The sequence below is a fragment of the Rousettus aegyptiacus genome, unplaced genomic scaffold (genome assembly GCF_014176215.1).
Source record: "Rousettus aegyptiacus isolate mRouAeg1 unplaced genomic scaffold, mRouAeg1.p scaffold_m13_p_8, whole genome shotgun sequence".
NCBI lineage: Eukaryota > Metazoa > Chordata > Mammalia > Chiroptera > Pteropodidae > Rousettus > Rousettus aegyptiacus.
In genome coordinates, this window is record NW_023416311.1 from 17,002,871 (window position 1) to 17,026,835 (window position 23,965).

Consider the following 23,965-nt stretch of genomic DNA (forward strand, 5'->3'; position numbering starts at 1 on the left):
CAGCTCAAACTTCAGCCCCCAGCTCCTTCCCTTTCTAGGAGCTAGGGTAAGACGCTGGGTGAGGCCTGGGGCCAGAGGGCCTGTTCATAGCTGTGGTCTCGCAGAGGCCCTTGTTTGTTTCTCCACAAGCAGAAACAAAGCCAGCTACTTTGCTTTTATTTCCTCCTTGGTGTAAAGATCACAGTTAACAGGACCATGTGGCATCTTGATCTTGACTCACCTGTACCATTCTCTGCCCTTGCCTCCCTTCTGCACCAGCCCCTCCTGCCCTGATACTGTGGCTTTTTGACTTTTCAAACTAAGAAGCAAAGAGATTTATTCCGTACACAGCCCTGTGGGATCTGCTATTAGGGTGTTCGGACCCAGGGGTGGGGGTCAAGCTCAGGTCCTAGTCCTGAAGGCCCAGCGTTCACACTGACAGTTCTAGTTGTGTTGTACCTTGACACTCTTCTGTGAAAGGGGACAGTGGCCCATGGCTTCTTGCTGTTGGGGAACAGCTTGGCTGCATACAGCACAGAGTTGTCCTTGCCTGGAGGTTCATTTTTGCCTCAGCTTTTTGATGAAGGACACCTCATCCCGATTCCGGATACCATAACTGAAAGAAAAGAAAGGTGTCAAGTGTCTGATCTATAGAAGGATACACCAATGACTCCTCACCTGAGGCTTATAAGAAACCAAGAGAAAACAGGTGGGAAGTGTGGTGTCCAGGAGGGCAAGGAGGGGGCAGTGGTCATAATGTACCAGTGGGCAGCCTTTCACCTCTATGCACACTCCTTCTTCCCTCTTCCTGGCTCTGTGTAGGTAGCCCTTAACTGCCACTGGTGAGAAGCAGTAGGGGCTCTCACACTGCTCCTCTCCCTCCTATTCTCCTAGTATGGAGGGCCCCCAGCAGGAGGTGTCAATATATCCAGGGACTCTTCTAATCTGACAAATTCCCCAGAAACTGATTGAAGATGCTTCCTTCCTGGGAGGGGTCCCAGCCCTCTGGAATAGCATATGGAAGTAGAGGGCACAGCTCAGAAACCTCTCTGTATGTAGCTCAAGATGTGGCCTGAACTTACTCTCGGAGCTTCTTCCTGTCCTCTGTGAGTTTTTCTCCTGCAGAGGTCAAGTGGTATGTTCTCCACACATAGGACCTGCAAGATAGGGATTCAGGTAAACCATGAGCAGGATTAGCTGGCAGTTGGGATGCAAATGCTGTGCATGAGAAGGGCTCATGGTGCTTATCTTTGTGGGGCCTAAGGCAGCCAGCCTCCTCTTCTGGAATGGGCTCTTTTCCTGTACATTTCTACACCAGGCCTGAGGCAGCTACAAGGAGGCCCTACTCGCAAAGGTCTGTGTGGGCCAAACACACCCTGCTAATGAAACAGGGAACGGCTGACAGCACCCAAGTGAGGAGGGGATAGGCTGCTGATACCTGCACCATCTGTAACTAGGGAGACCACTTCTGGACACATCACAAATGCTCTCAGGTGTCTCCAAGTGAAACTATCCAGCTGCCTAGGTGGGGTGATAAAGATGAAAGAGCAGCTGAGGCAGGACTTCCAGGCATGGAGGTACCTGTCCTGTCTGAAGGCTCAGGACAGGGAGCTCATCGCTCCAGTTAGTATTTTGTAGCAGAGCCCAGCTGATTAAAAAGCACATATCCAACAAGTGTTTCTGTGGAGTCCCACACCAACTCCCAGGAACGCACTGCAAGGAGACACTGCTCCACTTACCAGCTGATGTGCTGAATGCCCCCTTCACGCTCCTGCCTGAGCTGCACATATCTCTGGATGGCCTTCTTCAGATCCAGGACTGTGGCGTTCTGTACTACAACCACAGCTGCAACCAGGGACACAAATGGGAGATCATGGTGGGTCCCACAGCCACAGCCTCAGATGGCAGGAGGGGAACCCAGGAGCCCTGTCAAACATTGTCTGGACTGAGACTCAAGTCTGAGCAGGGTGGGCTTATGGTTGCCCCAACAGCCCTGGGCATGGCCTCTGAGTGTTCCACCAACCAGTCCCTGTAAAATCTTTAGACTGCGTGGCCTGAAGGGAGAAGGGCAGCACTTACGCATGACTTCTCCATCCATCTTGCATACTCGAACTGTCATTGCCTGGCCATATTCTAGGGCGATTTGGGAATTGACCTCTTCCAAAGTGACCTAGAAAAGACCACGGGTGGAAGTAGTAGCCCTAGATTTCTTTATCACCCCAAACAACAACAAAGAAAAGCTGACTGTCCAAAATTTTACGTAAGACAAGGGAAGGAATTCTTGTTTACATATTTCTCAGTTTTTCAGCACCTCAATCTCATATTCCAGCCACATTTTCTAGTTAAAGTCCAAAGTGGACAGAGGATCGAGAAAGGAGCGTAGGAACAGGCAAGAAGAATGAACGGCCCTGGATCGTCTCATTTAAGGTGTGGGTAGGAAAACGAATGCTGGACCTGTCAGTCCAGTCTGAGGGCCCCTGATCACCAGAATCCAGACCAAGGCATCGGGACAAGGTTGAGGCAGGTGTAAAAATCCATGATGGATAAAATAATATTGAAGTCTGAGGAGGAAAAAACCAGTAATACTATTCTTGTCTTTATTATTTTGTTTCTCATAGGCGTCTTTACACCGACTTTGAGTTCTAAACATATTGTATTAAAATATCATGTACACTGGAGATTTTTCTTTTTGGGGGGCGGCGGGTAGGCGTCCCTTTAAATTCTGCGCCCCAGGCAAGGGCCTCGCTCGCCCCACCCTCGGTCCGGCCCTGATTAAGACATACGTTTAAGCCCAGAGGTGCCTTCCTGAGGCCTCCGGGCCGCAGCCCCCGTCAGTACCTCCAGCGATCTGTCAACGACCCAACAACGCACGGCCCAGCGGGACACTACCCCGGTACCCTGCCCGCGCACACCTGGATGGGAAGATCGCAGAGCAGTGGGTCCTGCACTACCATGGCGAGACCCTCCTGGAACACGTCCACCGCCTCGGAGTGCGGCAGTGCCTCCTCTTCGTCCTCATCGTCCTCCTGCGCCTCGGGCAGGTCGACCGCCTCCACCTCCTCCAGGGCGCCTCGCTGCAAACTGTGCTCCGCCGGGACCGCCAGTCCGCGAGCCAGAGGCTGAGCGCGCGCGCGCACAGAGAGTAACGCGCAGTTCCGCCATTAGGGTGTTGGGCCTTGGGGCTGGCCGCGAAGACCAATGAGAAGTTCGAGGCTTGCCGCAGTGCTCGCTGGGAGCTCGAAATCGGCGTGTCTATTGGTGGGCTTAGGGGCTGGCCAGGACCAATGAGAGCTCGAGGCGGGCATAGCTTCGGCGTCCGAGCGGCCGCGGTGGCTGCCGGGAGCTTGCGGGGTCGCTCTTGTCGTTATGCTGCTCTTCTGCCCGTGCTGCGGGAACGGGCTGATCGTGGAGGAGGGACAGCGCTGCCACCGTTTCGCTTGCAACACCTGCCCCTATGTGCACAACATCACCCGCAAGGTGGGTCCCAGAGCCCGGCGCCGGGCCGGGGCACCTCCTGCAGGCCTCTGGCTTCCTACCACAGAGTTGTAAGCCCACCAGCCCCGGAGTACGCCTTCCCCGCCCTCTCTTTCGCTGCCCTTTTTTCACGGTCGCTTCCCGTCAGCTCTACCTTCGAGGACATCCAGAATCCGGCCGTTTGTCCCTCCCCAAGGCTGTTACCCTGGGTTTTTGTCGTTACCTCTCCTCGGGCTCCTGGCTCCCCTGTGGTCACAACAGCGGCCAAACTGGTCTTGTTAACCCCTAAGTCAGATCGAGTCCGTCGGGTGCTCAGAAACCCTCAGCAGTTCCCCAGCGCACTGAATGGAAGCGAACGAAAGGGCTGACACCGAACCCTTCCCCTCAGCCTTGCTTGTCTGATTTCACTTACTAAGGTGCTCCTTCGCCCTAGCAACACCGGGCTCTTGAAGGAGCTCCCATTATGCATGTGGTACACCTTTACTTTTAGAAGTAGAACATGTTGGTGCTACTTCATTCTTAATGTTCGTATACTACACTGTATTGCTGTTTTGTGGGAATTGAGAGTCCGGAACTATGGGAAAAGTGAACTCTTATGTAACCCTGAAGCTTCAAGTATGTGTGGTTAATCTTGGAAAAGAAGCCAAGTGTGACCTGCTTTGAAAGCTTTCTGCCGTGGGGGGGGGGGGGGGGAGGGGGTGGTGGTGGTGGTGGAGTGGCTGGGCTACCCAGCAAAGTAATACTCTTTGGCTTCAGCTGTATTTGTTTCTCTCATCTTAGGTTATCCAGTAGTATCTTAGAGGTGTGAGAGAAGAGGAGGGTCTCACCTGAGACATTTGTTTTCTTTCTGCTCTGGTGTTCTAGTCCTTGCAGAGATCCCTGACTGCCAAATCTCTCTCAACTCTCAGAGGGTATCCCAGTAATGGGTCCCCTAAATTCCAATGGAGTGTCCTCTGTGATGATGGGAACACTGTTTTCATTTAGTATTCATTCAGTCTGTGTCAAAGGAAGAAAGTCTGGGGAGACACTTGAGGGCAGGTAGGAGGTATGGCTTGGTGGCCCAGGTTTGTACTGTTCACAGACTTGGAGAGTCTGAACACTTGCTTTTTGTTAGGTAACAAATCGGAAGTATCCGAAGCTTAAAGAAGTGGATGATGTACTTGGTGGAGCAGCTGCCTGGGAGAATGTTGACTCTACTGCAGGTGAGAGGGGAAAACCTTTTCTATAACTGAGCTGTGGATAAATATGAGGCTGCAGACTGTACCGCTTCACTTCAGAGTCTATGATGTACTTATATGAAGTGGGCTTCTTAAAGAAAAAGTGTATTTGTTCTTTAACAACTTATTTGTTACTCAAATAATATTGGCACAAGCCTTGGAGTCATGCAGGCCTAGAAACTCAGGGTGAGTTCTTACTGTTTTACGACCTTTCCTTGACCTCTCTTCAGCTAATCCAATCCATTGTGAGAGCGTAAAGTGACTTACAGTGTTTGGCACGTAACAGGCACTCAACAGGTGGTGACTACAAGAGCAACAATCATAGGCATAACAAAGATTAGAGTCTAAGGAAAAAAATGTGGTCTTTTTCTAATGCATTGAATTGTAGTCTCAGGAAAAAATTGTTTATTTCAAGTCTTAATTCATTTCTAATAGAGATAGATGTGACCAAGGAAGGGCAGGGGAGAGCCTTAGACAACCTGTGTTGAGAAGAGGAAGAGCTAAATCAGATTAATGCTGTCTCCTTCCCCCATAGACCAAGAGCCACATCTGCTATGTTAAAAATTTAGCAATGGCAGAATTTGTTATTACAAGATGAATTATGCACTTAATGTCTGAAATGGTGTTTGAGACTGTTTGAAGGTGTTTCCATCATGAGCAGGGTTAGTTTCTCAAAGTGAAATCACTTTGAAGGTAAGTACGTTCCTTGGGGCACCATAAAAGGTATGGGATGTGTGGTGAGACCTTGATAAGAAAGCCTGAGGAACTACTGCTATTAGTTTGTTTCCTCAGGCGCCAGTTCCTGTTTGTGTTTGTTGCTAGGAGCAGCATGGCGAAGATCATGCACTCTGAAGTTAGCCTGCCTGTCTATCTTAGGTGTGAGGCGGATTGGTGGGTTGGTCATCTGTTGGGAGCTCCTCTGGGAAGATGAGTGGGTGATGGAGATAACCTTATTAGGGGGAATCTGCAGGGCATGGACCCTGTAATTCACACAGCAGCCACAAGTCACCTTTCATGTTGTTTCCAACCAGTCTACAGCCAGATTTGAGAAAAAAAGTGGGACCCAGATTGGGGAAGAGGAGTGTTTTTCAGGCTCTCCCAGATTCCCTCAGTGTGAGAGCATACTGGGAACGAGACTACTGTTTGTAGCCTTAAATCATGGTACAAGGGCCACCAGACGAGTGAGGATGGTCTTTGCTGCCTTTTGCATAACACCTACTTATATCAGGTGTATTGGTCACGAGCATCATTTTTTAAATAATTTGGGTCACTTGTTTATTTTTCTGGTTTCCAGAGCCATGTCCCAAATGCGAACATCCTCGTGCCTATTTTATGCAGCTTCAGACCCGCTCTGCAGACGAGCCAATGACCACCTTCTACAAATGCTGCAACGCTCAGTGTGGACACCGCTGGAGGGACTAGGGCCAGGCTGGCCCAGCTGCTGTCATTGTCTGTTTACCTTGTTCCCTGCAGTGATTTTCCAGCCAGGAGTGTGCGCTGTGTGTCCTGAGGGTCTTTGCTGGCTGGTGGAAAGCTAACCCTTTTAGAGTTGTTGGCCTGGGTGTCATAAAGGTAGCACATCTGCCAATCAGTGGATGAATTCATTAATGTCCAGGGAGATGTGCGTGGGGAGGAATATCCATAACTAAGTGCACTCTGTCTCCGGTTCTGTTCATTCTGTTTTTCATTTATTGGATAATTGACATTCTGTCACCACCAACCAAGACTGTTAAATATTTATGTTGTTTGTACAACCAATAAAACTTATTAATTTAGTATATTAGATGTTCCTAAATATTTAACTGTTATTCGCAGACTTATTTAATCAAAATTTATTCTGAATATTTAGTTAAAATGAAAAGTCTAATATTGCCTTCTCAGTGTTTTTGGTTTTTTAATTTATTTTTTATTTTTACCTTCTCAGTGTTTTAAATGCCATAAGAAGTTAATGTAAAAAAAAAAAAAAGTAGATGTTAAACCCCAAATTATGATTCCAAAATGGACAACTAAGGACTGGACTAGTTACAAAATTACTAATAACATGGGTTTAAATTTCTTTGTTATTTCTATTCTTGCTTCATAGGGTTGCAATAAATTTCTTAGATACTATATTTTTATACTTTCTGTGTTCTTTCCACTCCGAAAAGAAAAAGGGCACTTTGGACTAGCTGGGGAGAGGAGCCAGGTAATTGATGGATTGATTTGCTCAGGGCTTCAAACTTAATTCCTTTCTCAAATCTAATAATAAAGTCTCGCTTATGAAGTCTTGGGACTTAAATTTATGTCCTTAATACAGATGTTTACTTTTTTGAGACTTGATTTCTTTCCCAGAAATGATAGTAATCTAAGTTTCACTTGATTGTTTTTTATTGCTATAACATGTTGACCAGGTCCTGAGCCCATTATCTCTAATTGGTTTTATTTCAAAACAGTTTGTTCTGGTTTTACAAATGTGATTTCATCATGTCCTTAAAATATCTTCCGCTTATGCCACTGATTTTATTTCCTCGGGTGCCAGTCGTTCTGTTTGCATTTGTTGTTAAAGGCAGCGTGGTGAGAGTCTTGCACTCTGAAGTTAGCCTGCCTGCCTGCGCCTTAGGTGTGGGCCTTCAGTCAAAGTGCTGAACCTTGGCCTTCTCCTAGTATGTAGAATAGAGATAATAGTTAATTTCAGGGTTTACAAACTTTTTTCTGTAAAGAACCAGATAGTAAATATTTTTGACTTGTGGGTCAAGAGTCACAATCTAGGAAAACACAAGAAAACAACTTCCACAATTTTTTTAGACAAAATTCAAACTAATCATAATAATTGAATACAATATTTTGTAATTTTGTAAGGTCTATTGATGAAAATGACGGATACTATTTTGCTTAATTGGGGTTCAAATTTAATTTTTTTTTTGTCATCAGAATTGAATGTACACCTGCATATGTCAATGCTTGTTAAGTGTGTGAAGTTCAGTGTTGACATTCAGTACTGATGAGAGATGTAAATATTTTCCTCAAAGTATTTGTTGTTGAATAATACAGTGAAAAACCATAGGCTTTGAACACTTGATGTTTTACAAGCTTTGTCCATCTATGCTTTTTCATGTTTCACGTACATTTTTACCACCATCAATAGTAACACATATTAGCTGATTCTACTTTAAATTATACTGAAATAGTGTTTTCTCAACTTTGAAAATATTCTTACTTGCAGTTAGTTGTTCCTTGCAGTCTGTGTGTAGAAGCCAATCCTTCAGTCACTTCCCAACTCAACATTAAGGCATTGACTCTTTAAAGAAACAACCATTGAGAATTTCATTAACATCTGTGGATTCTTCAAGAGCCAAGGAAAATCACTTGAAAGCATTCACCTTACTTTTAATTGACTATTAATGTTGCTGCCAGTATCCTTTACTTGCAGAACAACTTTTCTTCAAAAGGCTGATAGTCTTAAATTTATTTTCTTGGGACACACTTCTTCAGTCGTAATTAAGTCACCATCAGTAAGTGGCTTTCCTTGTTTGGTGAACAAATGAGCCAGTTGGAAATTTAATTTGGTTGCCTAATTTTTAATTTTTGTGAAGAAATTTGTTGTGTATTGAGAATAGTGCCAGTAATGGGTGCTTAGTCCGGTAATGTCGACTAGTCTTAACGTCACAGCATAATAAACACAATCCTTAAAAAAAAACCCCAAAAAACAAAAAACTCCTTTGCCGTGCAGTTTGATAAAAAAAAAATCCACTCTCTACTGTGCCTTAAAAAAACATGACATACAGAGTTCACTTTTTATTTTATTTTTTAAATTTATCTTTTAATATTTTCATATAATTGCACAGACTGCAATAAATATAGTGTTAATATGAACATATATGATATTCATATATATCTTTTTTTAACACACTCTCTCTGGATGGTTTCCCAGCCTAACTGGAACCAAGGAGTGTCATGCTGTTCCAGTCAACTGGCTAGAGGTAGGGGTTGGGGAGGAGTGGGGGGTAGGGGCAGGTCCCAGCAGTGACCCAGACATTCAACAGAGTTCACTTAAATTTTTTAAAGATTTTATTTACTTTTTTTTTTTCTGAAACATTGCTAATATAAATTTTAGGCGTGCAGCATTATTTGATATCTGTATGGTCCATTGAGTGCTCACCACCAAAAGTCTAGTTTTCATGCATCTCCATATATTTGACTTCTTTTACCCATTTTGCCTCCCCCCACCTCCTTTCTCCACTGCTACTCTCTGGCTTTTTCCTTGCCATGGTTTTCTCCCTTTGTAGCCGTCGAGTCTCCACTTGTGGGATCATGGTGTGAGTAGTATGTTCTGCTGGTCTTAGGTTAGTAAATTCTAGCTTTAGCAAGGTGGGAGGGACTGTGACAGAGAAGGAAGCTCTCTTAAAAAAGGTTATTAGAAAGATGTATGATTATGTCCTTGGTTACTTCTAAGGTGTTTTCTTGGGCCCGAGCCTTTGATTTTTCATCTCTGTGGGTCTGGTGTTCTCAGACTCAAGAGAGAGCTGCAGCTCTGAAGTATCCAAACCTTACCCATGATGTTTGATGCACAGAACGCACACGCACACATGTGCACACACACAAACATAAGCACATATGCACACTGAAATATGACTTATTTGGTACTACAAAGTACATATAGCTAGTAAGTGGAAGAAAAGATGCTTATCTTTACTAAATAAAACATTGAAATATCTTACTATTTGGTTGGCAAAGATTAAAAAGACTGATAATACTGTTCGTGAGGGTTACAGGCGTTCTTAAACCTCTGGTGGGAGTAAAAGTTGGTATGTTTCTGGAGGGCTACTTGGCAGTGTCTATCAATATTTTAAAATACTGAATCTTTAGACCTCACAATTCCACCCCTAGCTATTTTTTTGTACAGAAGTACCCGTCCTGGCGATTAAAGATCCATGCGTAGAATTGTTAATTATCTTCATTTAAAATAGCACATACACACCTGAAATGGATACAATGTTATGTGTCAGTTATATCTCAAAAAATTCAAATAGCAACAATCCACATGGCCATTGGCAGGGTTATGAAGCCATAGCATGTACTCCCATTAAGGGCATGAGGTAAGATTTTATGTGCTAATCTAGAAAGTGCTGAAAATAACCAGAGGAACAAGGAGGCTGTGAAGCTCATGGCGCAGTATGAGTCTATTAAAAATATGCATTCGTTTGAGCTTAGAAATCATCTGGAGGGACTTGTGCCTACCCTCTCATGGGGGCTACTACCGGGGTGAGATAAAAGGGGACTCTAATTTTTTATTTCCTTCTGTATTGTTTGTTTTCTTTAACTGAGACTTCATTACTTTAGGTTTAACACCCAGTCCACTCCCAATGCTCACAGATTGCCTTAGCTGGAGGACGTAGAATCTGCAGTTCTGGTCTCAGAAAAGCCTGGAAGGATACGAGGCTCACTGCTCTGTGCCTGGTCAGGGTCCTCGCCTCCTGTGACTAATTTAATGCATGTAGGGGGTGGTCTTTGGGAGGAATACAGCAATGGTCATCTGACAATCAATGGATGAGTCGCCAAAGTCCACATTTGGCAACCATTAGTGTCACAGAGAATGAAAGGTGGTCCTATCTCATAATTCCTGGGTTTATGATAAGTGGTGACAGTCACCTCTCAACTCTGCTTGGGATAGCTAGCTGCTCAGCTATGTGCTCGTGGTTTCAGATGTGGGCGGCGTGTGTCAGCCTGCTGTGCGAGGCTCACGTCACTGGTTGCTGCAGTTATCTCCCGAATCAGGCTGAGGGGCTTTGCTGTGAGCACAGGGACAGTCCTTGCCACGGGACCCAGCAGATGCATCTGGGAAGGTGAGTCTGTAATTGCAACTTCCCAACTGCTCAAGTCAGAGGAACTTCAGAGGCAGGGCCCCAGGAAGAGCCTGCGGATGACCTTTGAAAGTGGGCCATCGAGGAGTACCACCTAGTTTTACCTTGTCTGGGGTCCTTGCCTTGGGCATTTCCCAGAGAGGGCAGATTGGCAGTGCTGACCACAGGATGACAGACTGTCACTTCCAAGCCTGTAGGGCTCATGAATGCCACTGGGCAGAAGGAAGGGCAGTGCGTTTGTCAGGCAGTTTCTAATTATGGAAGAGACTTTGCTTCCTCAATGACCGAGCTGACCTTTGGTGGAGATGAGTGAGTGTGATCAGGCATTCTAGGGCCAGATAGTCTCAGCCGTGACAGCCATGGGTGGAGATGACGTCCAAGCCCTGAGGTTGGTAAAGTTCCTCCCAAACCCCATGCCTTTGGGGGCTTTAGGTCAGAAATGAGTCTGGGGATCCCACCCTTGGAGCTGTGGATGGGGCAGCAGATGTGGGTGGGATTCCAGAAAGAGGGTCAACTCAGCCAAGCAGAGGAAGGGGAAGAGAGGGCAGCGTCTGCAGAGAGTTTCAGGGTGTGTTTCTTAAACAGGGCGGGCACAGGGGGTGCAACATAAATCAGATAGATTCTCCTGATACAGGGAAGCTGCCAAGGGACAGTGAGGGCTACTGGAGAAGGGCGAGGGGCATTATGTCTCCCCATTTAACATCCAGTCTCCCCAAAGAGAACTGCCTTATTCTAACCCTTGCCCACTACCTGCCCGCCCCCTGCTCCTGTCTGGTCTGGCTGGGGAGACAGACTAGGGGGCTCAGGGAGGGCTTCATGAAGGAAGAGGCATGTGATGGGAGAGGAAGCCAGAGGGGACAGTGTGAGAGAAGGCCAGGAGGTGATCTTGGGAAGCGCAGGCCTGTGGAGTAGACCAGCAGGGACCCAGGGTCCCCTCTACCTCTCTGTGCCCATTTGACTTCCATTTAACCCTCTTTCTTTCCCTGCCCTGGGTTCCCTCCCTCTGTCTGTGCCCTTGTCCTCCCGAGGCCCCTCTAGGTCCAGCCCTTATCTCTCCCACCGCTCCTGTCCAATGTGTCTATGTTTCTCAGACATGTGCTTATAGGTGAAGCCGCCCCTGTCCCCGCTCACCACATTCAGAAAACTCTCCTGGGCACTGCTCCAGCCTTTTCTGTACTGTCTCTGGACTCACCCCAGCTGGCCTTCCTGCCGTGACCTCTCCTGCTCCCTTCCTTCCCCACCCAATGCCGGCATCACCCACAGAAGCACAGTGTCCTCAAGCACTTTCTGCCCAGCAGCATCTGTGCTTCCCATCCGCGCCATGGGTGGCCAAAAGAGGGAGTTGGCTTCTGCTCCCATTTCTGGCCCCATTTTCTAGTATAGTCCCTAGGTCCTTCAAGTTCCAGCTGCTTCTGGGAGGCCAGGTCTGAATTTATTCCTCCTCCTCCACCAGAGAGAAGACAGAAAGAAGATAAGTGCCCCTTCAATTAGCAGCCCCATCCCAACCACTTCTGTGTCTGTCAGCTTCTTGTGTGAGTGAGGAGAATAACAGGATATCACGTTCTCCCTATGAAAAAATATTAAATAGACTCTATGTCAAAGGGGATAGTAAGTGGATGCAGTAATTGGTAGCCAACTCAGAGGGTGTGCTGTGAGGCACTAAGGAGCCGAGGGCTACCCTGCCAGCTCCTATGACAGGCCAGCTTTGGCCCGGGATTCTGCCTCAGGTGCGCGCTCAGGGCTTGAGGGCCAGGGAGGGTGAGCGGCTGAGTCTCTCTGGAGACCTGCCCCTGGCAGTATCTGTGGGTCTTAAGGCAGGGATCAGGCTGCAAGGCAGCCCACGGCTTCATGAGACATCAGGAAACCATGGCAGGAAAGCTGACCTCAACCCCGAGGCCATGGAGGAGATGAGATCCTGAAAAGGGACTTGAGTGGTTGTGGGCTGAAGGCTGTGTCCACGGACCTAATGGGAGAGGGGCAGTGCTGGGTGGTAAGGTCAGGTAGGCTCCCCAGCATGCCTGGAGGTGTCAGGGGGCAGCTCTGTCTCAAAGGAGCAGACACTGGCTTCCTCTCCTCCTGGGACCTGGTATTATTGTCTGGGCTGTGATTAGGGTCCCAGAGTCATCCCAGTGCCTCTTACAGGACCAGGGAATATGCAGGTGGGGGTTTAGGCACCATCTGGCTCAGTGTCTGCCGTCAAAGACAGAGGTGGCCCTGACTCAGTAATCTTTGTCCTTTTGCATGAGGAGCCCTGAGGAAAGAGACCAGTGATGCTTTGGGGGAGCCGGGTACCTCGCAGCCTTGCTTGGGAGCAAATGGGTCATGTGCCAAGAAGGGAAATGTCAGGTGCCAAATATTGGGCAAGCCCTGGTCTCTCTGGCCTCAGTGTTCTCATCTTTGAAAGGGCAATGGCCCCACCTTACCCACCCTACTTACAAATGCAAGTGTTTTCTGAAAAGTAAAAGCAGGGACCATCACCCTAGGATGATCCTGCCCAACTCTCTGAGGCTCCCCCACAACAGGTCCTGGCCCCTGAGGCCTACTGTGCTTTGGGCCACCCCATTCCATGCTCTCGAGCCACCTGCTCCTGGGTTAGTGCATGGCTGGGCTGGCCTGATTCTGCACAGATGCAGGTGCCCCTCCACTACTAGGGCAGTGGTCATCCACCCTGGAGCCTAGGCTCAGCCTCTTAGCTGAAAAGTGGCTACTGTTCCTGAGGTCCCCCAGGTCCTGTGCTGTCTCCGATGCTGCCCTCACATGCCCTGTTGTCAGGCTGCATGCCCATCTCCATCTAGTATCTAGTAACTGCTGCAGGAGGGGACTGATGAGTGGGGCCAGGTAACGGTTCATTCTAGGGAAGGGTGAGGTCTTCCTGATCGTTGATCTTAACAAGGTCTGTCCTGTGGGTACACAGATAATCTGCCGGCGCTGCGGGGTGGGTCTGGAGTGCTATTTGCTGTCTAGTGAGCATGTGTATGCCTGCATCTTTTTGCTTCCTTATCACTCATCAGGCTTGCGTAACCCAGCTGGCCCTGCTTCCTGCTTAGGAGCTATCAGTGTACCATCTGGAGCTGCAAATGGGGTGATAGGGTGTCAGCAGCCTTTTTGCATGCACCCAGGCACTTCCTAACATGCAGCCCCTTGCCCCTTGTCTCCAGCTAACCTCTGACTACCCCGGGGGTTCCTGAGGCTTGGGCTAGCACCTCCGAACAGGGGTGTGACAGAGTTTAGGATACGCCTTTATTGCATGGACACCCCACTGCCATCCTCCTACATCTTCCTGGAGCAGAACGCTGGGTTAGGTCTTTATTAAAGGAGACAAAAAAGATAGAATCTATGTAGAAGTTAGCTGCATGACCCTGGGCAACGCACTTCCCCTCCTCGATAGTCTTTCTGCCTGACAAGTGAGGGAATTCCAGTGCATGTTACACAATGCATGTGACACAGTCGGAACGGGGTGTGACGACGAAGAGTTCATGAAATCATACCTGCGACGGATCCCAGTGGTAACAGGTTCCCTGTCTCTGCTTCCCCTGCAGTATGGGATCTGGCTACGGGGACAGGGAGCTAGGCTGGCAGAGGTCACCAGTGCCAGAGAGGAGCCTTCTGGGCAGACTCAGGCACTTAGCTGATTCGGCGTCCAGAACCCAGGAAGAGTTTGAGGGCGCCCTCTTGTATGCTGCAGCCAGGAACCTTGGTCAGGTTGACTGATGTTCCCGAGCCTCAGTTGCTTGTTGGTGCAGCTCAGATGGTGGTGCCCAACCTCTTTCACAGGAAACGGCGAGAGTGTAGGCAGTGACCCATTCAGAGCACTCCGTTGGGGAGCACCCCTCACAGGGAGCATTTCATGGGGGTGTTCCTCACATGGAACCCCTTGATCCTGTCCCTTGCAGGTTGGACCTTGGAGAGTGAGGCTCCAAAGCGAGGGATGGGCGCCTGGCTCCTGGTCTGCGGCTGGGTCGGCTTGGGAGTCCTGGCACCAGGGGAAGGAGGAGGTGAGGGCGCTAGTGGCTGTGTGAACTGGGCAGGGGAGCGCTGTGAGGACAGGGCTGTCCTCTGTCAGACTCCACGGGGGAGGATTTAGCCCAAGCTGTGCTGGGGCCTGTCCTTCAGGGACCAGCCTGGACTCTAGTCTCACCCATGTACCATGGGTCAGAGCCCATGACCTTCCAGGTCTTCCAGCCCTGCCCTTGATGAATTCTCCTGGTATCATTCTCTGGGGACTGCCCTGTCAGGGTATCAGCTGTCAGATCCCCTCCCCCCTCCCCAAGCCCTGCCCTGAAGCAGCCACCGTGGGCTCCCAACATCACTGTTCCCAGGGCTGGGGCCTGGAACTTTCACCTGCCTCACCAACAACATCCTCAGGATTGACTGCCATTGGTCTACCCCAGAGCTGGGGCAGGGCTCCAGCCCCTGGCTCCTCTTCACCAGGTGAGGCTGGGGGCCAGGCCCATGTGGGCAAGGGGCAGGGGTGAGGACAGGGTCCCCATGATAGCGACAGCAGGGGGCTGGCTGGTGCAGCAGCTTCTTGGTGTTGACGCACACTCTTTCTAGAAACCATGAGCCGGGCAGCAAGCACAGGTGTGCCTTCCGGGTCAGCACATGCACTGTGGAGCTGCCACCTGAGGAGGTGCTTTTGCCTTCTGACAACTTCACCATCACTTTGCACCGTAACATCTCTGGGAAGGAACAGGTCAGCCTGGTGGACCCCCAGTACCTGCCCCGGAGACATGGTAAGGCCTAGGTTGGGGCAGCTTGGCCAGGAACATCCTGGCTGCACAGGTGTTGGGGGCAGGGCTCTGCAGACTGTAACCTCCATGCCTAGTGAGCGCTCTAAGTCCCCGCCAAGGAAGATCAGGGGCTAAGGTTCAGACTGGACGTGGGAGGGGAGCGCCCGCTGGTTACTGGAGGGGTTAGATTTTGGAGGATGACAAAGGTGCAGGACTTTGAATTGGGGCGGGGGCTGCAGCTTGAATCACTTGAAATGCACTTCGGTCACAGTAGGAAGGGCTCCAGTGAGACACTGGGAAGAACCTCCAGCAGCAGCTTCTGAAGGAGAGGGAGGGCAAACTTTGAGAATCACCTTGTCTGGCTACAGGGGCTGGAGGAAATCACTGCTGTCCTGTCTCACCTGCGCTTCTCTGGACCCGCCTCCCAGTGAGGCACCTGGTCTGAGAGGGCCTTGATCATGGCTGTCCAAGGAACCTTTCAGACCCCCAGTCCTGGGTGTGTTGACAGACACGCCCTCATATGGCCTCTTTCTGTTTCAGTGAAGCTGGACCCTCCCTCTGACTTGCAGAGCAACATCAGCTCCGGCTCTTATGTCCTTACCTGGAGCATCAGTCGTACTTTGGAGCCGCTGGCCTCGCTGCTCAGCTATGAGCTGGCCTTCAAGAGGCAGGAAGAGGCTTGGGAGGTAATGCTTGGGCCGGCAACCCTAGGGCCTCTCTCTCTCCTGGGAGCAGCAGCCCAGGGCCGCTCCTCATCCCACATGAGGAGAGGAGGTGACCAGAGCCAAGAGTATGTGTCAAACGTGCACATGTGTATTTGAGTATGCAGATATGTCTGTGTGAGTGTGCATGCAAGCGTGGCGAGTGTGCCTGTGTAGCCGTGAATATATGTGTTTATATGTGTGAGTGCTCATGGGTGACCTATGTGTATGAGCGAGGAATGTGTTTGTGTGTGTGTGTTTGTGAGTGCACAAGCAGATAGATGAGTGGAGGCATGTGCCCGTGGATAGGTGTGTGCATACATGTCTAAGTTTGCCGGCGTGCATATGGTTGTGAGTGTGGTGAGTGTGGCTCTGTGTGTGTGTGGGTGTTCTCAAGGGCTGACAGACCCTGTCCCGCCCTTTGCAAACCCTAAGTCTCTTCACCCCACAGCAGGCCCAGCACAAGGGCCACATCACTGGGGTGACCCAGCTCACCCTTGAAGCTGTTGAGTTGGGCCGCGGTTCCACCTACGAGGCCAGGCTGCGCGTCCAGTTGATCACCCCGGAGGATGCTGTCGCGGAGCAGGAGCGCTACGAGGGCCAGTGGAGCGAGTGGTGCCAGCCCGTGTTCTTCCCTATTCTCCAGAGACAGGGTGGGCACTGTGTGGCTGCTGCCCTCCGGGGGTCTGGGCTGGGGCTCCCCTCCCCTGTCGGTTGCACCCTCCCACCCTTTAACCTTCCTGGGACTGTCCCCGAGGCTGGCACACCTCAGGTTGACCACCCCAGCCTGCATGTCTGAGGTGTGTATGGAGGAACAACCACTTGTCAAGCTTGGCTTCCCTGGGAACCTGTGGTCAGTGGCTGTGACTGGCAGCGAGTGTGGTCCCGGGCTGCCTGCCAAGGCCTGGCGCTTTTGTCTCTGGAGACTTGGGGAGGGCTGGGCTACCTTTTGTGCACAGAGATGTGTTGGGAAGGCCACTGACCCCGATGGCCTTGCAGAAGGGAAAGGTGAGGCCCAAGGACATGTGATTCGCCACAAGTACTTTAGCAGGCATGACACAAACCTCCAAGGCCCCTTACAAACTCTCCACATAGGCCCAGAGCCCGGGGTGCCTTCGCCATGTAGGTTTGGAAGAATGTCCTGGGGCTGAGGCTGCTCACAGCTCTGGGCCCTTCCTGCTCACAGACCCCCTGATCGCGCCTTTGGGGCAGACCAACAGCATCCTCGTCGCTGTGGCCATCTTTCTCCTGCTGACCAGCATGACCTACCTGCTGTTCAAGTTGTCACCCAGGTCGGTAGCCAAGGGCTGTGTGTGCGTGTGTGTACATGTGTTATTACATGTGTGTGTGAGAATTTGTGTGTGCATGTGGATGTGTGTGTGTGTCCGTGTGTGTGCATATGTGTGTGGTGGGGCACCCCTGCCCCTGTGTTCCTCCCCTCCCCACCATCAGATCCTGGATGGAAAGGTTTCAAGCCTCTGCCTTGGACCAACTGGGAATTCCCAAGTTGCCAGGTTTTGAGGTGGGGAGGGGGGTGGTGTAACCAAAAAGAGCCAAGGAGGGACCCAAAGTCCCTGGGAATCAAGTTGCCTGGGGTTTTTGCCTCCAGCCCCTGGAGGCGCTTGGTGGTTTGTTCACTTGCTAACACATTCTATGAAAATGTAGTTTTGGGCATCTGGTGTGCACAGGATCCAGTTCTCAGCTCTGGTGGATGCTCTGGAGGACATGAGGGCCCTCCTGAAATAAGCCATCACACATGTCAGGTTACAAGGGGGACCCGCAGGAAACGTTCAGACGGGTAGCAGAGAAGATGAGAGGAGGTGGGACAAAAAGAGCAATGGGTTGGGGGCTGGGAAGGGAGGGGGTTCTATGTGGGGCCTGATGGGTGTGGCCGAGACGGTGGAGGAGGGTGCCAGATTTGTCTTTGGAGCAAAGGAAAGCACTTGAAATGTTTGTTTTAAAGAGTGTGTGACATGATCTAGTTTATATTTTGAAACTGGATTGTTGGGGTCCAAGGGGATGGGAGAACCTGCTGGGAGGCAAGTGGTGGGGTCCAGAGACAGAAAGTTTGGCCTGAGCAGATGAAAGAAGTAGAGAAATGGAAGGAATTGCCAGGACTTAGGAAGAGACACTGGGGAGAATGTGAGGGCAGAGGAGATATTATCGGTGACTCCTGATGTCACCCCTGCGGTGGGGAACTGGAGAGTGCAGGCCCCGTGGAGGTCAGTGAGGTTGATTTGGACCTACTGAGTTAGAGCCCTGTGCCACATCCTCGTGGGAGGACCAGTGGGCCCAGGGCAGATGGATCCGGTGCTCAGGGAGAAGTCGGGAGGGCGGGGAGTTGCCATCTGTCTGCTAGTGACGCAGCTAGGGTTCCTGGAGGTGCTGGTTCCCCTTGTCCCTGCACTCAGCACCACAGTTCACCTTGTAAAGGACACATGTCTTGGTATAAATCAGTTCTATGGGGTGGGTCATTAGCCAGGGAGGCCGCGGGGTACCAGGTGCAGGGCCTTGCCCTGAGTGCTGGTGTGGACCCACTGAGAGGAGACGGCATGGCATCAGCATGGAAGACGCAGGGCTGGTCACCTGACGGTTGGAAGAGAGCTCAGCTCCCTGCAGTGACCTCATGCTTCCTGGAGTTGAGCCTCTGGAGAAGCTCCTTCTGAGGAGGCCTCTGACTGTCTTCTCCTGGCCGTAGGGTGAAGAGCACCTTCTACAAGAATGTGCCCTCTCCAGTGGCATTTTTCCAGCCTCTCTACAGTGTGCACAACGGGAACTTCCAGGTGCGTGCACTGGCCACTGCAGAGGGCTGGGGGCAGAGCAGGGGATGCCCGAGTATCTGGCTGCAAAGGATGTGGGCTTTGGGTGAGGGCTGGGGTGAGCATGGGGGCCTTTCTCAGTGCTTTGAGCTTTTTTTGGTATATACAGTGGGTTTAAATTTACACACTGTGTCTCAAATGGACAAAAAAGTTTAGCTTCATTTTTTATTGCTGATTTCTTTTTGTTTTCTTATCTCTAATTCCATTGTTGATGGGAAAATGTACGCTTTCTTGTGACATTATCCATTTCTTCTGGTTGGCAGCAGCCCCTTTGAGGTAAACAGTCAGTTCAAGGTGCAAATGATGGAAGCTGTCTGCACTTGCCACGTCTCATCCTTTCTTAATCTCTGAAAGCATCTGTGTCTGGTGGCAGTGGGGAGGGTCTCTAATGTTTGAGCTGTACTTGGGGCTCTCACTGGTCCCTGGGCTACTTGCTCGGGTGGCCATTGTGGAGTGCCTGGCCCCTCTTGGTCTCCCTGGGAAGTACGCTGGCACCTTGGCCAATGAGTAAACTCTACACTTTCCCCTTTGTGGGATCCTGGTGAGCTCCCATAGGGCAAAGGCTAGCTGAGACCAACCTGGAGGATTTCATCTGACCCTCTGTGCGGACCTCCCTTCCTGGCCAGCCTGGCAGTTCTTGCTCCCCTGGTGGGAGGAGGGATGGGAAGGGAGGAGCCCTCATGGGCAGTCTCTGGTTCCCACACTCTCCAGCCCCTCCCTTTGAGCAAAGGCTGGGAGGCAGTGTTTCCTGGGGTCCACTGACCTGCCCTTTTCAGGGTCTCCCCTCCTGAAATTGTATGGCTTCCTGGCCCAGCCCTTTTCTCTCTCAACAGGGAGCCTAGTTTTCAAGATCTTTGTCCAAAAATATCACTTGAAGCTTGAAGCGGGGTACTTTGTCCTTGGAGGAGTCCACCTCTTTCCCCAAGGCAGTAGACGTGACAAGATCCCTGAGACAGCTGAGGACAGTGACTGAGTGGGACTAAGATTTTGACTGTCCCTGGACTGTGTCATCTGCATTGTGGGCAACCAGCTCCGACTCTGTAAGACTCTGTAAAACCGTGACACCGAGGGCTACTTAGAGACCTCAAGGGTGGTCTGGAGCCATAGCCCGGCAGTGACCAAGGATGTGGTGTGTGGCGCATTTGGTGGAGACACCTGGTCCCACCTAGAGAGCAGCTTTCTTTTGCAGGTGGAGGGGGCCTCCTGTGGCCCCATGGAGAGGTCCAGTTTTGCCTGCCTCAACCCAAAGGCGCCAGTCTCAATGACATTTCCTGTCTTGTGTGTGTGTGTGTGCGTGAGAGTGGGCGTTGGGGTGAGCTCTGTAGCTGCTGAAAGTGCCTGGAGCAGCAGTCAGGGATTTTCTCTGTCCTTGGTACCTGTCACCATCTGTACCCTGTTTCAGGCTACTGTGAGCACCCGGCCCTGTGCTGGGGGAGTGGTGAGGGGCCTGAAGGGACTTGGGTTCCATGCTGAGGCTGGGCTGGCATGTGCGGGGAAGACGGACTGTTTCAGGCACGGGTGTTGCTTGGTCTCTTGGTATGGGTGTCAGGAGTCTTCCTGGAGTGGGAGGGGAGGCTGCTCCCAGGGCGAGTCCTGAACACACTGCCTGACTCCATGTGCTCTGTTCTAGACCTGGGCAGGGGCCCACAAAGCCGGCATGCCGCTGAGCCAGGACTACGTCGGAGCCCCACACGGAGCCTTGGAGTCCAGTGTCCAGGAGGCCATTGCGTCGCTTACCTATGACCTGGTGGATTCCTGGCCATCTGTGGGCCTGGAGGAGGAGGAAGGCACTGGCACCATCCTCCCAGCAGACGTGTCATCAGCAGTTCTGGGATGGGAAGGGCAGCCGCAGGCCTACCTGCCACAGGAGGAATGGGTCTTTGCGAGCCCCACCAGGCCAGCTCCCCCACAGTCAGAGGGCAGTGGCAGTGACTACTGTGCCCTGGCCTAAGGGGATGCCACCCCTTGACTACTCCAGGAAACACACAGAGCTCTGAGCTCATCCCAGCCTTAGCCTGTGGCCTTTCCTGTGACCAGCGGAACTTGGATGCCCAGCAAGGAGCGAGCTGTGTGGGAGCTGGTCCCAGTCAGGAGCAGGGCCCTGGTGAACAGGCCACATGAGGATCTCTGGGGCGGGCTCTTCCCTCCTACCCTTGGCAGACAGCCGGCTCAGTCCTGAAAGTTCTAGAGCTTTGACTTGGCCAGCTGCATCATGTCCATTTTGGGGAAAATGGAGCTGACCCTTGACTGGGACTGGACCTTCTAAGGAGAGCCACCTATGTCAGATGTGCTGTCCGGATGGAGGCAGGAGGCCCCTCTCCCTTCCTTTCTGTTCAGTACCTGTGTGGAGGGACCTCTGCCTTAAGGATCCTGTCAACCCCTATCCCCCAGCTTCCTTACCTACTTTCTGGATTGATCTCAGGCCCCTAAGATAAGAAAGCTATGGGCCCCAGAGCCCGCTCTGCCCTCACCCCCTTAAAGGGCCGGCCACAAATGAGATGCTATGACAAGCCTGAGTGTCCTCTCTCTGTATCTTCCTGAGGTATCTCTCCTACTGAGATTAAAAGGCATATAATGGCCGTTCCAAACCGCTGATAGCTGGAAGGAGGGCCCAGAGGAGATGTGAAGGTTTGGGGTCTGGCAATTCCTGGGCTTTTCAGGCTTCTGGAATAGCAAAGTGGAAGACTCAGTGACCAGCTGCAGGGAGGCCAGCCCCTGCCCCTCTTTGTCCTCATCCCTCCGTGGCTCAAGGAGCATAAGAGCTGTGGCCAGAGTGCCCAGATAGCCAAGGCTGGAAGTGACCACCCAGCAGTGGCTTTGGCCACTCAAGGGCCCTGCTTCTAACACCTCCTCCACCCCCAGTGCTCTGGAGAGAGAGTGGGGGACAAAACAGGGGGTGCTTGGATCAGTCTTCCTAAGGCTGGCATAAGAAAGCGCCACAAACCAGGCGGCTCAGAGCCATCTGGAGGCCGGTAAGTCTGCAAGCTAGGTGCTAGGAGAGGACCCGTTCGGGCTCTTTGCAGCTTCCTCGACTTGGGCAGTGATCCTTTTTATAGCAGAATGTTATTCCATTGTTTAAATATGCTACCTTTAGTTTATGTTGTTCATAACAAAAGCATAGCGGATTAGGGCTGATTCAATAACTTCATCTTGAGTTGGTCATCCAAAAAAACCCTATTTCCATATAAGATCACATTCCCAGGTATGAGGGGTTAGGACTTCAACATGTGAATTTTTTCGGAACACGATTCAACCCATAGCAGTGTCCCTACCTCTGCCAGTGATCTCCGCCGACCGGCTGGTCCCTCCCAGGGCGCCCCCACCACTCTCACTGGGTGCCTAAGGCAGAAGACCCTGTCCTACCTGGCTCCTGGGCTTGGGGCTGGTGCTGGGGGTTATCTGCCAGGTGAGAGCTGGGAATGGACAGTTCTGGGGCTGGAGATGCTGACGTTTTGAAGGTAGGATAAAATGAAGGCCTGTGCTCTCTGGGTGCTGAGCCAGAGAGAAAATCTCCCTGGGAGTTCCAGTGTCGCCTTGGCCTGGGCAGATAAAAGCACTTATAGCCCCAGGACCCCAAAGGCAAAGGCCCCTTCTGGCTCAGACAGGCACCCAACAACCATGCCTGCAGAACCCCTGAGGTTTTGTGGGGGGCCTCAGCAGAGCTGGATCTTGGCCAGCAGGGGCAAGGCAGGACCTAGATATATCTTTAGTGTCCAGAAAGTTGGAGGGATGTGTACAGAAGTGAGGTGTAGGCATCCTCGACTCTAACCAAATATAAAAATACCAGTGCAAGTCCATTTCCTGGAGCTGACCCCTGGGAAACCCCAGGGTGGTGTATTTATAGCAGCATCCGTGTGGTTCATGCCACTTCATATGAGACCTGGGCCATCTGCATGATTAGACAAGCGACCCCCATAGCTGGTTTTCCTCTTCTGTGTGGCCAGAGACAGTGTTCATTTGACCACACACTTGTTCTAGGTGGCACCTGGAGCCCTAATTCTGGACTGGAACCTGAGTATGAAGCCACTTTGAGGCCGTGTGATTGACTGTCGGCGAGTCACACCTGCCCCTTCAGTACATGGGACTAATAATACTTCAGAGAGTTGCTGAGCAAGAAGCCTGCACACCGTGGTGCTCAGAAAATGCTAATTTCTTCTTACTGAGATGAGACAACCCTCGGAAACCACGTGCCAAGATCTGATGTACAGCAGAGCAAGATTCAAAAGACCTTGTGAACCCTGACGAGGAGGTCCCTGATTGCTGGGCATCTATGAAGGAGTAGGAGAAGGTGGCCGGCGAAAGGAATTATGACACTGCTTGTGGGTTGAGGAGTTGAGTGGACAGTATGGCTGGAGCACAAGTGTCCAAAACGTGACTGGCCAGTCCCCAGGCCATGGCTGGACTGCGGAGGCCTGAAACGCCAAGCTAAGGGAGCAGTGGGGGGATGGGAGGGACTCACCCTGGTCAGGAAATGCCATGGATGGTTTCTTTTTCTTTGGTTTTTACGAGATAAAATTCACATAATATAAAATTAGCTGTTTTAAAGTGGACAGTTCAGTGACAGTTAGTGTATGCATAACAGTGTGCACCCGTCACCTCCATCTAGTTCTAAAATATTTTCATCGCTCCGAAAGGAGATTCTCAGACATGGTTCCATAGTGTAGTGGTTAGCAAGTCTGCTTTACATGCAGAAGGTCCTGGGTTCGTGCCCCAGTGGAGCCAAAGTCCATGGTCAATGGCCAGGCCACCCTGAACAAGCCTGATGTCTGATCTCGGAAGCTAAGCAGGATTGGGCCTGGTTAGTACTTGGATGGGAGACCATCTAGGAAGACCAGGTGCTGTAGGTGTAAAAAAAAAAAAATTAAAAAAGAAAAACCACAAAAGGAGATTTCTTGGTCCAAATTAGTCGTTCTCCGCCTGCCCTCCCTCTGACATCGGGCAAGTACTCCTCTGTCTTCTGTTCCTATGGGTTCAAATATTCTGGATATTTCATATAAATGGCATCGTGTAATATGAAATGTTCTGTGTTTGGCATCTTTCTCTTAGTATAATGTTTTTGAGGTTCACCTACACTGTAGTTTCAGTACCTCGATCCTTTTTATGGCAGAATGTGATTCCATTGTTTGAATATGATACCTTTAGTTTATGAACATTTGGGCTGTTGCCACCTTTTCACTAGTGTGAACAGTGCTGCTGTAAACATTT

The 23,965-nt window shown here is 50.7% G+C and overlaps 3 protein-coding genes and 1 pseudogene across 3 annotated transcripts; 3 read left to right on the plus strand and 1 right to left on the minus strand.

Annotated features, from left to right (window-relative positions):
• Positions 1–139: 139 nt before the first annotated feature.
• Positions 140–3,131, minus strand: SNRNP25 (small nuclear ribonucleoprotein U11/U12 subunit 25). The gene is made up of 5 exons (XM_016136774.2): positions 2,892–3,131; positions 2,059–2,149; positions 1,719–1,824; positions 1,062–1,136; positions 140–595 (listed from the first exon to the last, which is right to left on the minus strand). Exons 1-5 carry the CDS (start codon positions 2,931–2,933, stop codon positions 538–540), a joined length of 372 nt encoding a protein of 123 aa, XP_015992260.1. The 5' UTR covers positions 2,934–3,131; the 3' UTR covers positions 140–537.
• A 149-nt stretch (positions 3,132–3,280) lies between these two features.
• On the plus strand, positions 3,281–6,781 carry POLR3K (RNA polymerase III subunit K). Its single transcript, XM_016136775.2, has 3 exons — positions 3,281–3,456; positions 4,568–4,655; positions 5,965–6,781. Exons 1-3 carry the CDS (start codon positions 3,346–3,348, stop codon positions 6,090–6,092), a joined length of 327 nt encoding a protein of 108 aa, XP_015992261.1. The 5' UTR covers positions 3,281–3,345; the 3' UTR covers positions 6,093–6,781.
• A 3,112-nt stretch (positions 6,782–9,893) lies between these two features.
• On the plus strand, positions 9,894–23,467 carry LOC107506024 (interleukin-9 receptor). The gene is given in 11 exon segments (XM_016136475.2): positions 9,894–9,911; positions 10,321–10,492; positions 14,404–14,505; positions 14,830–14,941; positions 15,065–15,243; positions 15,781–15,926; positions 16,393–16,594; positions 17,128–17,233; positions 18,640–18,724; positions 20,391–20,706; positions 20,709–23,467. Coding segments are annotated over 11 exon segments (1,611 nt in total). The 3' UTR covers positions 20,882–23,467.
• A 24-nt stretch (positions 23,468–23,491) lies between these two features.
• LOC118607048 lies at positions 23,492–23,607 on the plus strand (annotated as a pseudogene).
• Positions 23,608–23,965: the final 358 nt, after the last annotated feature.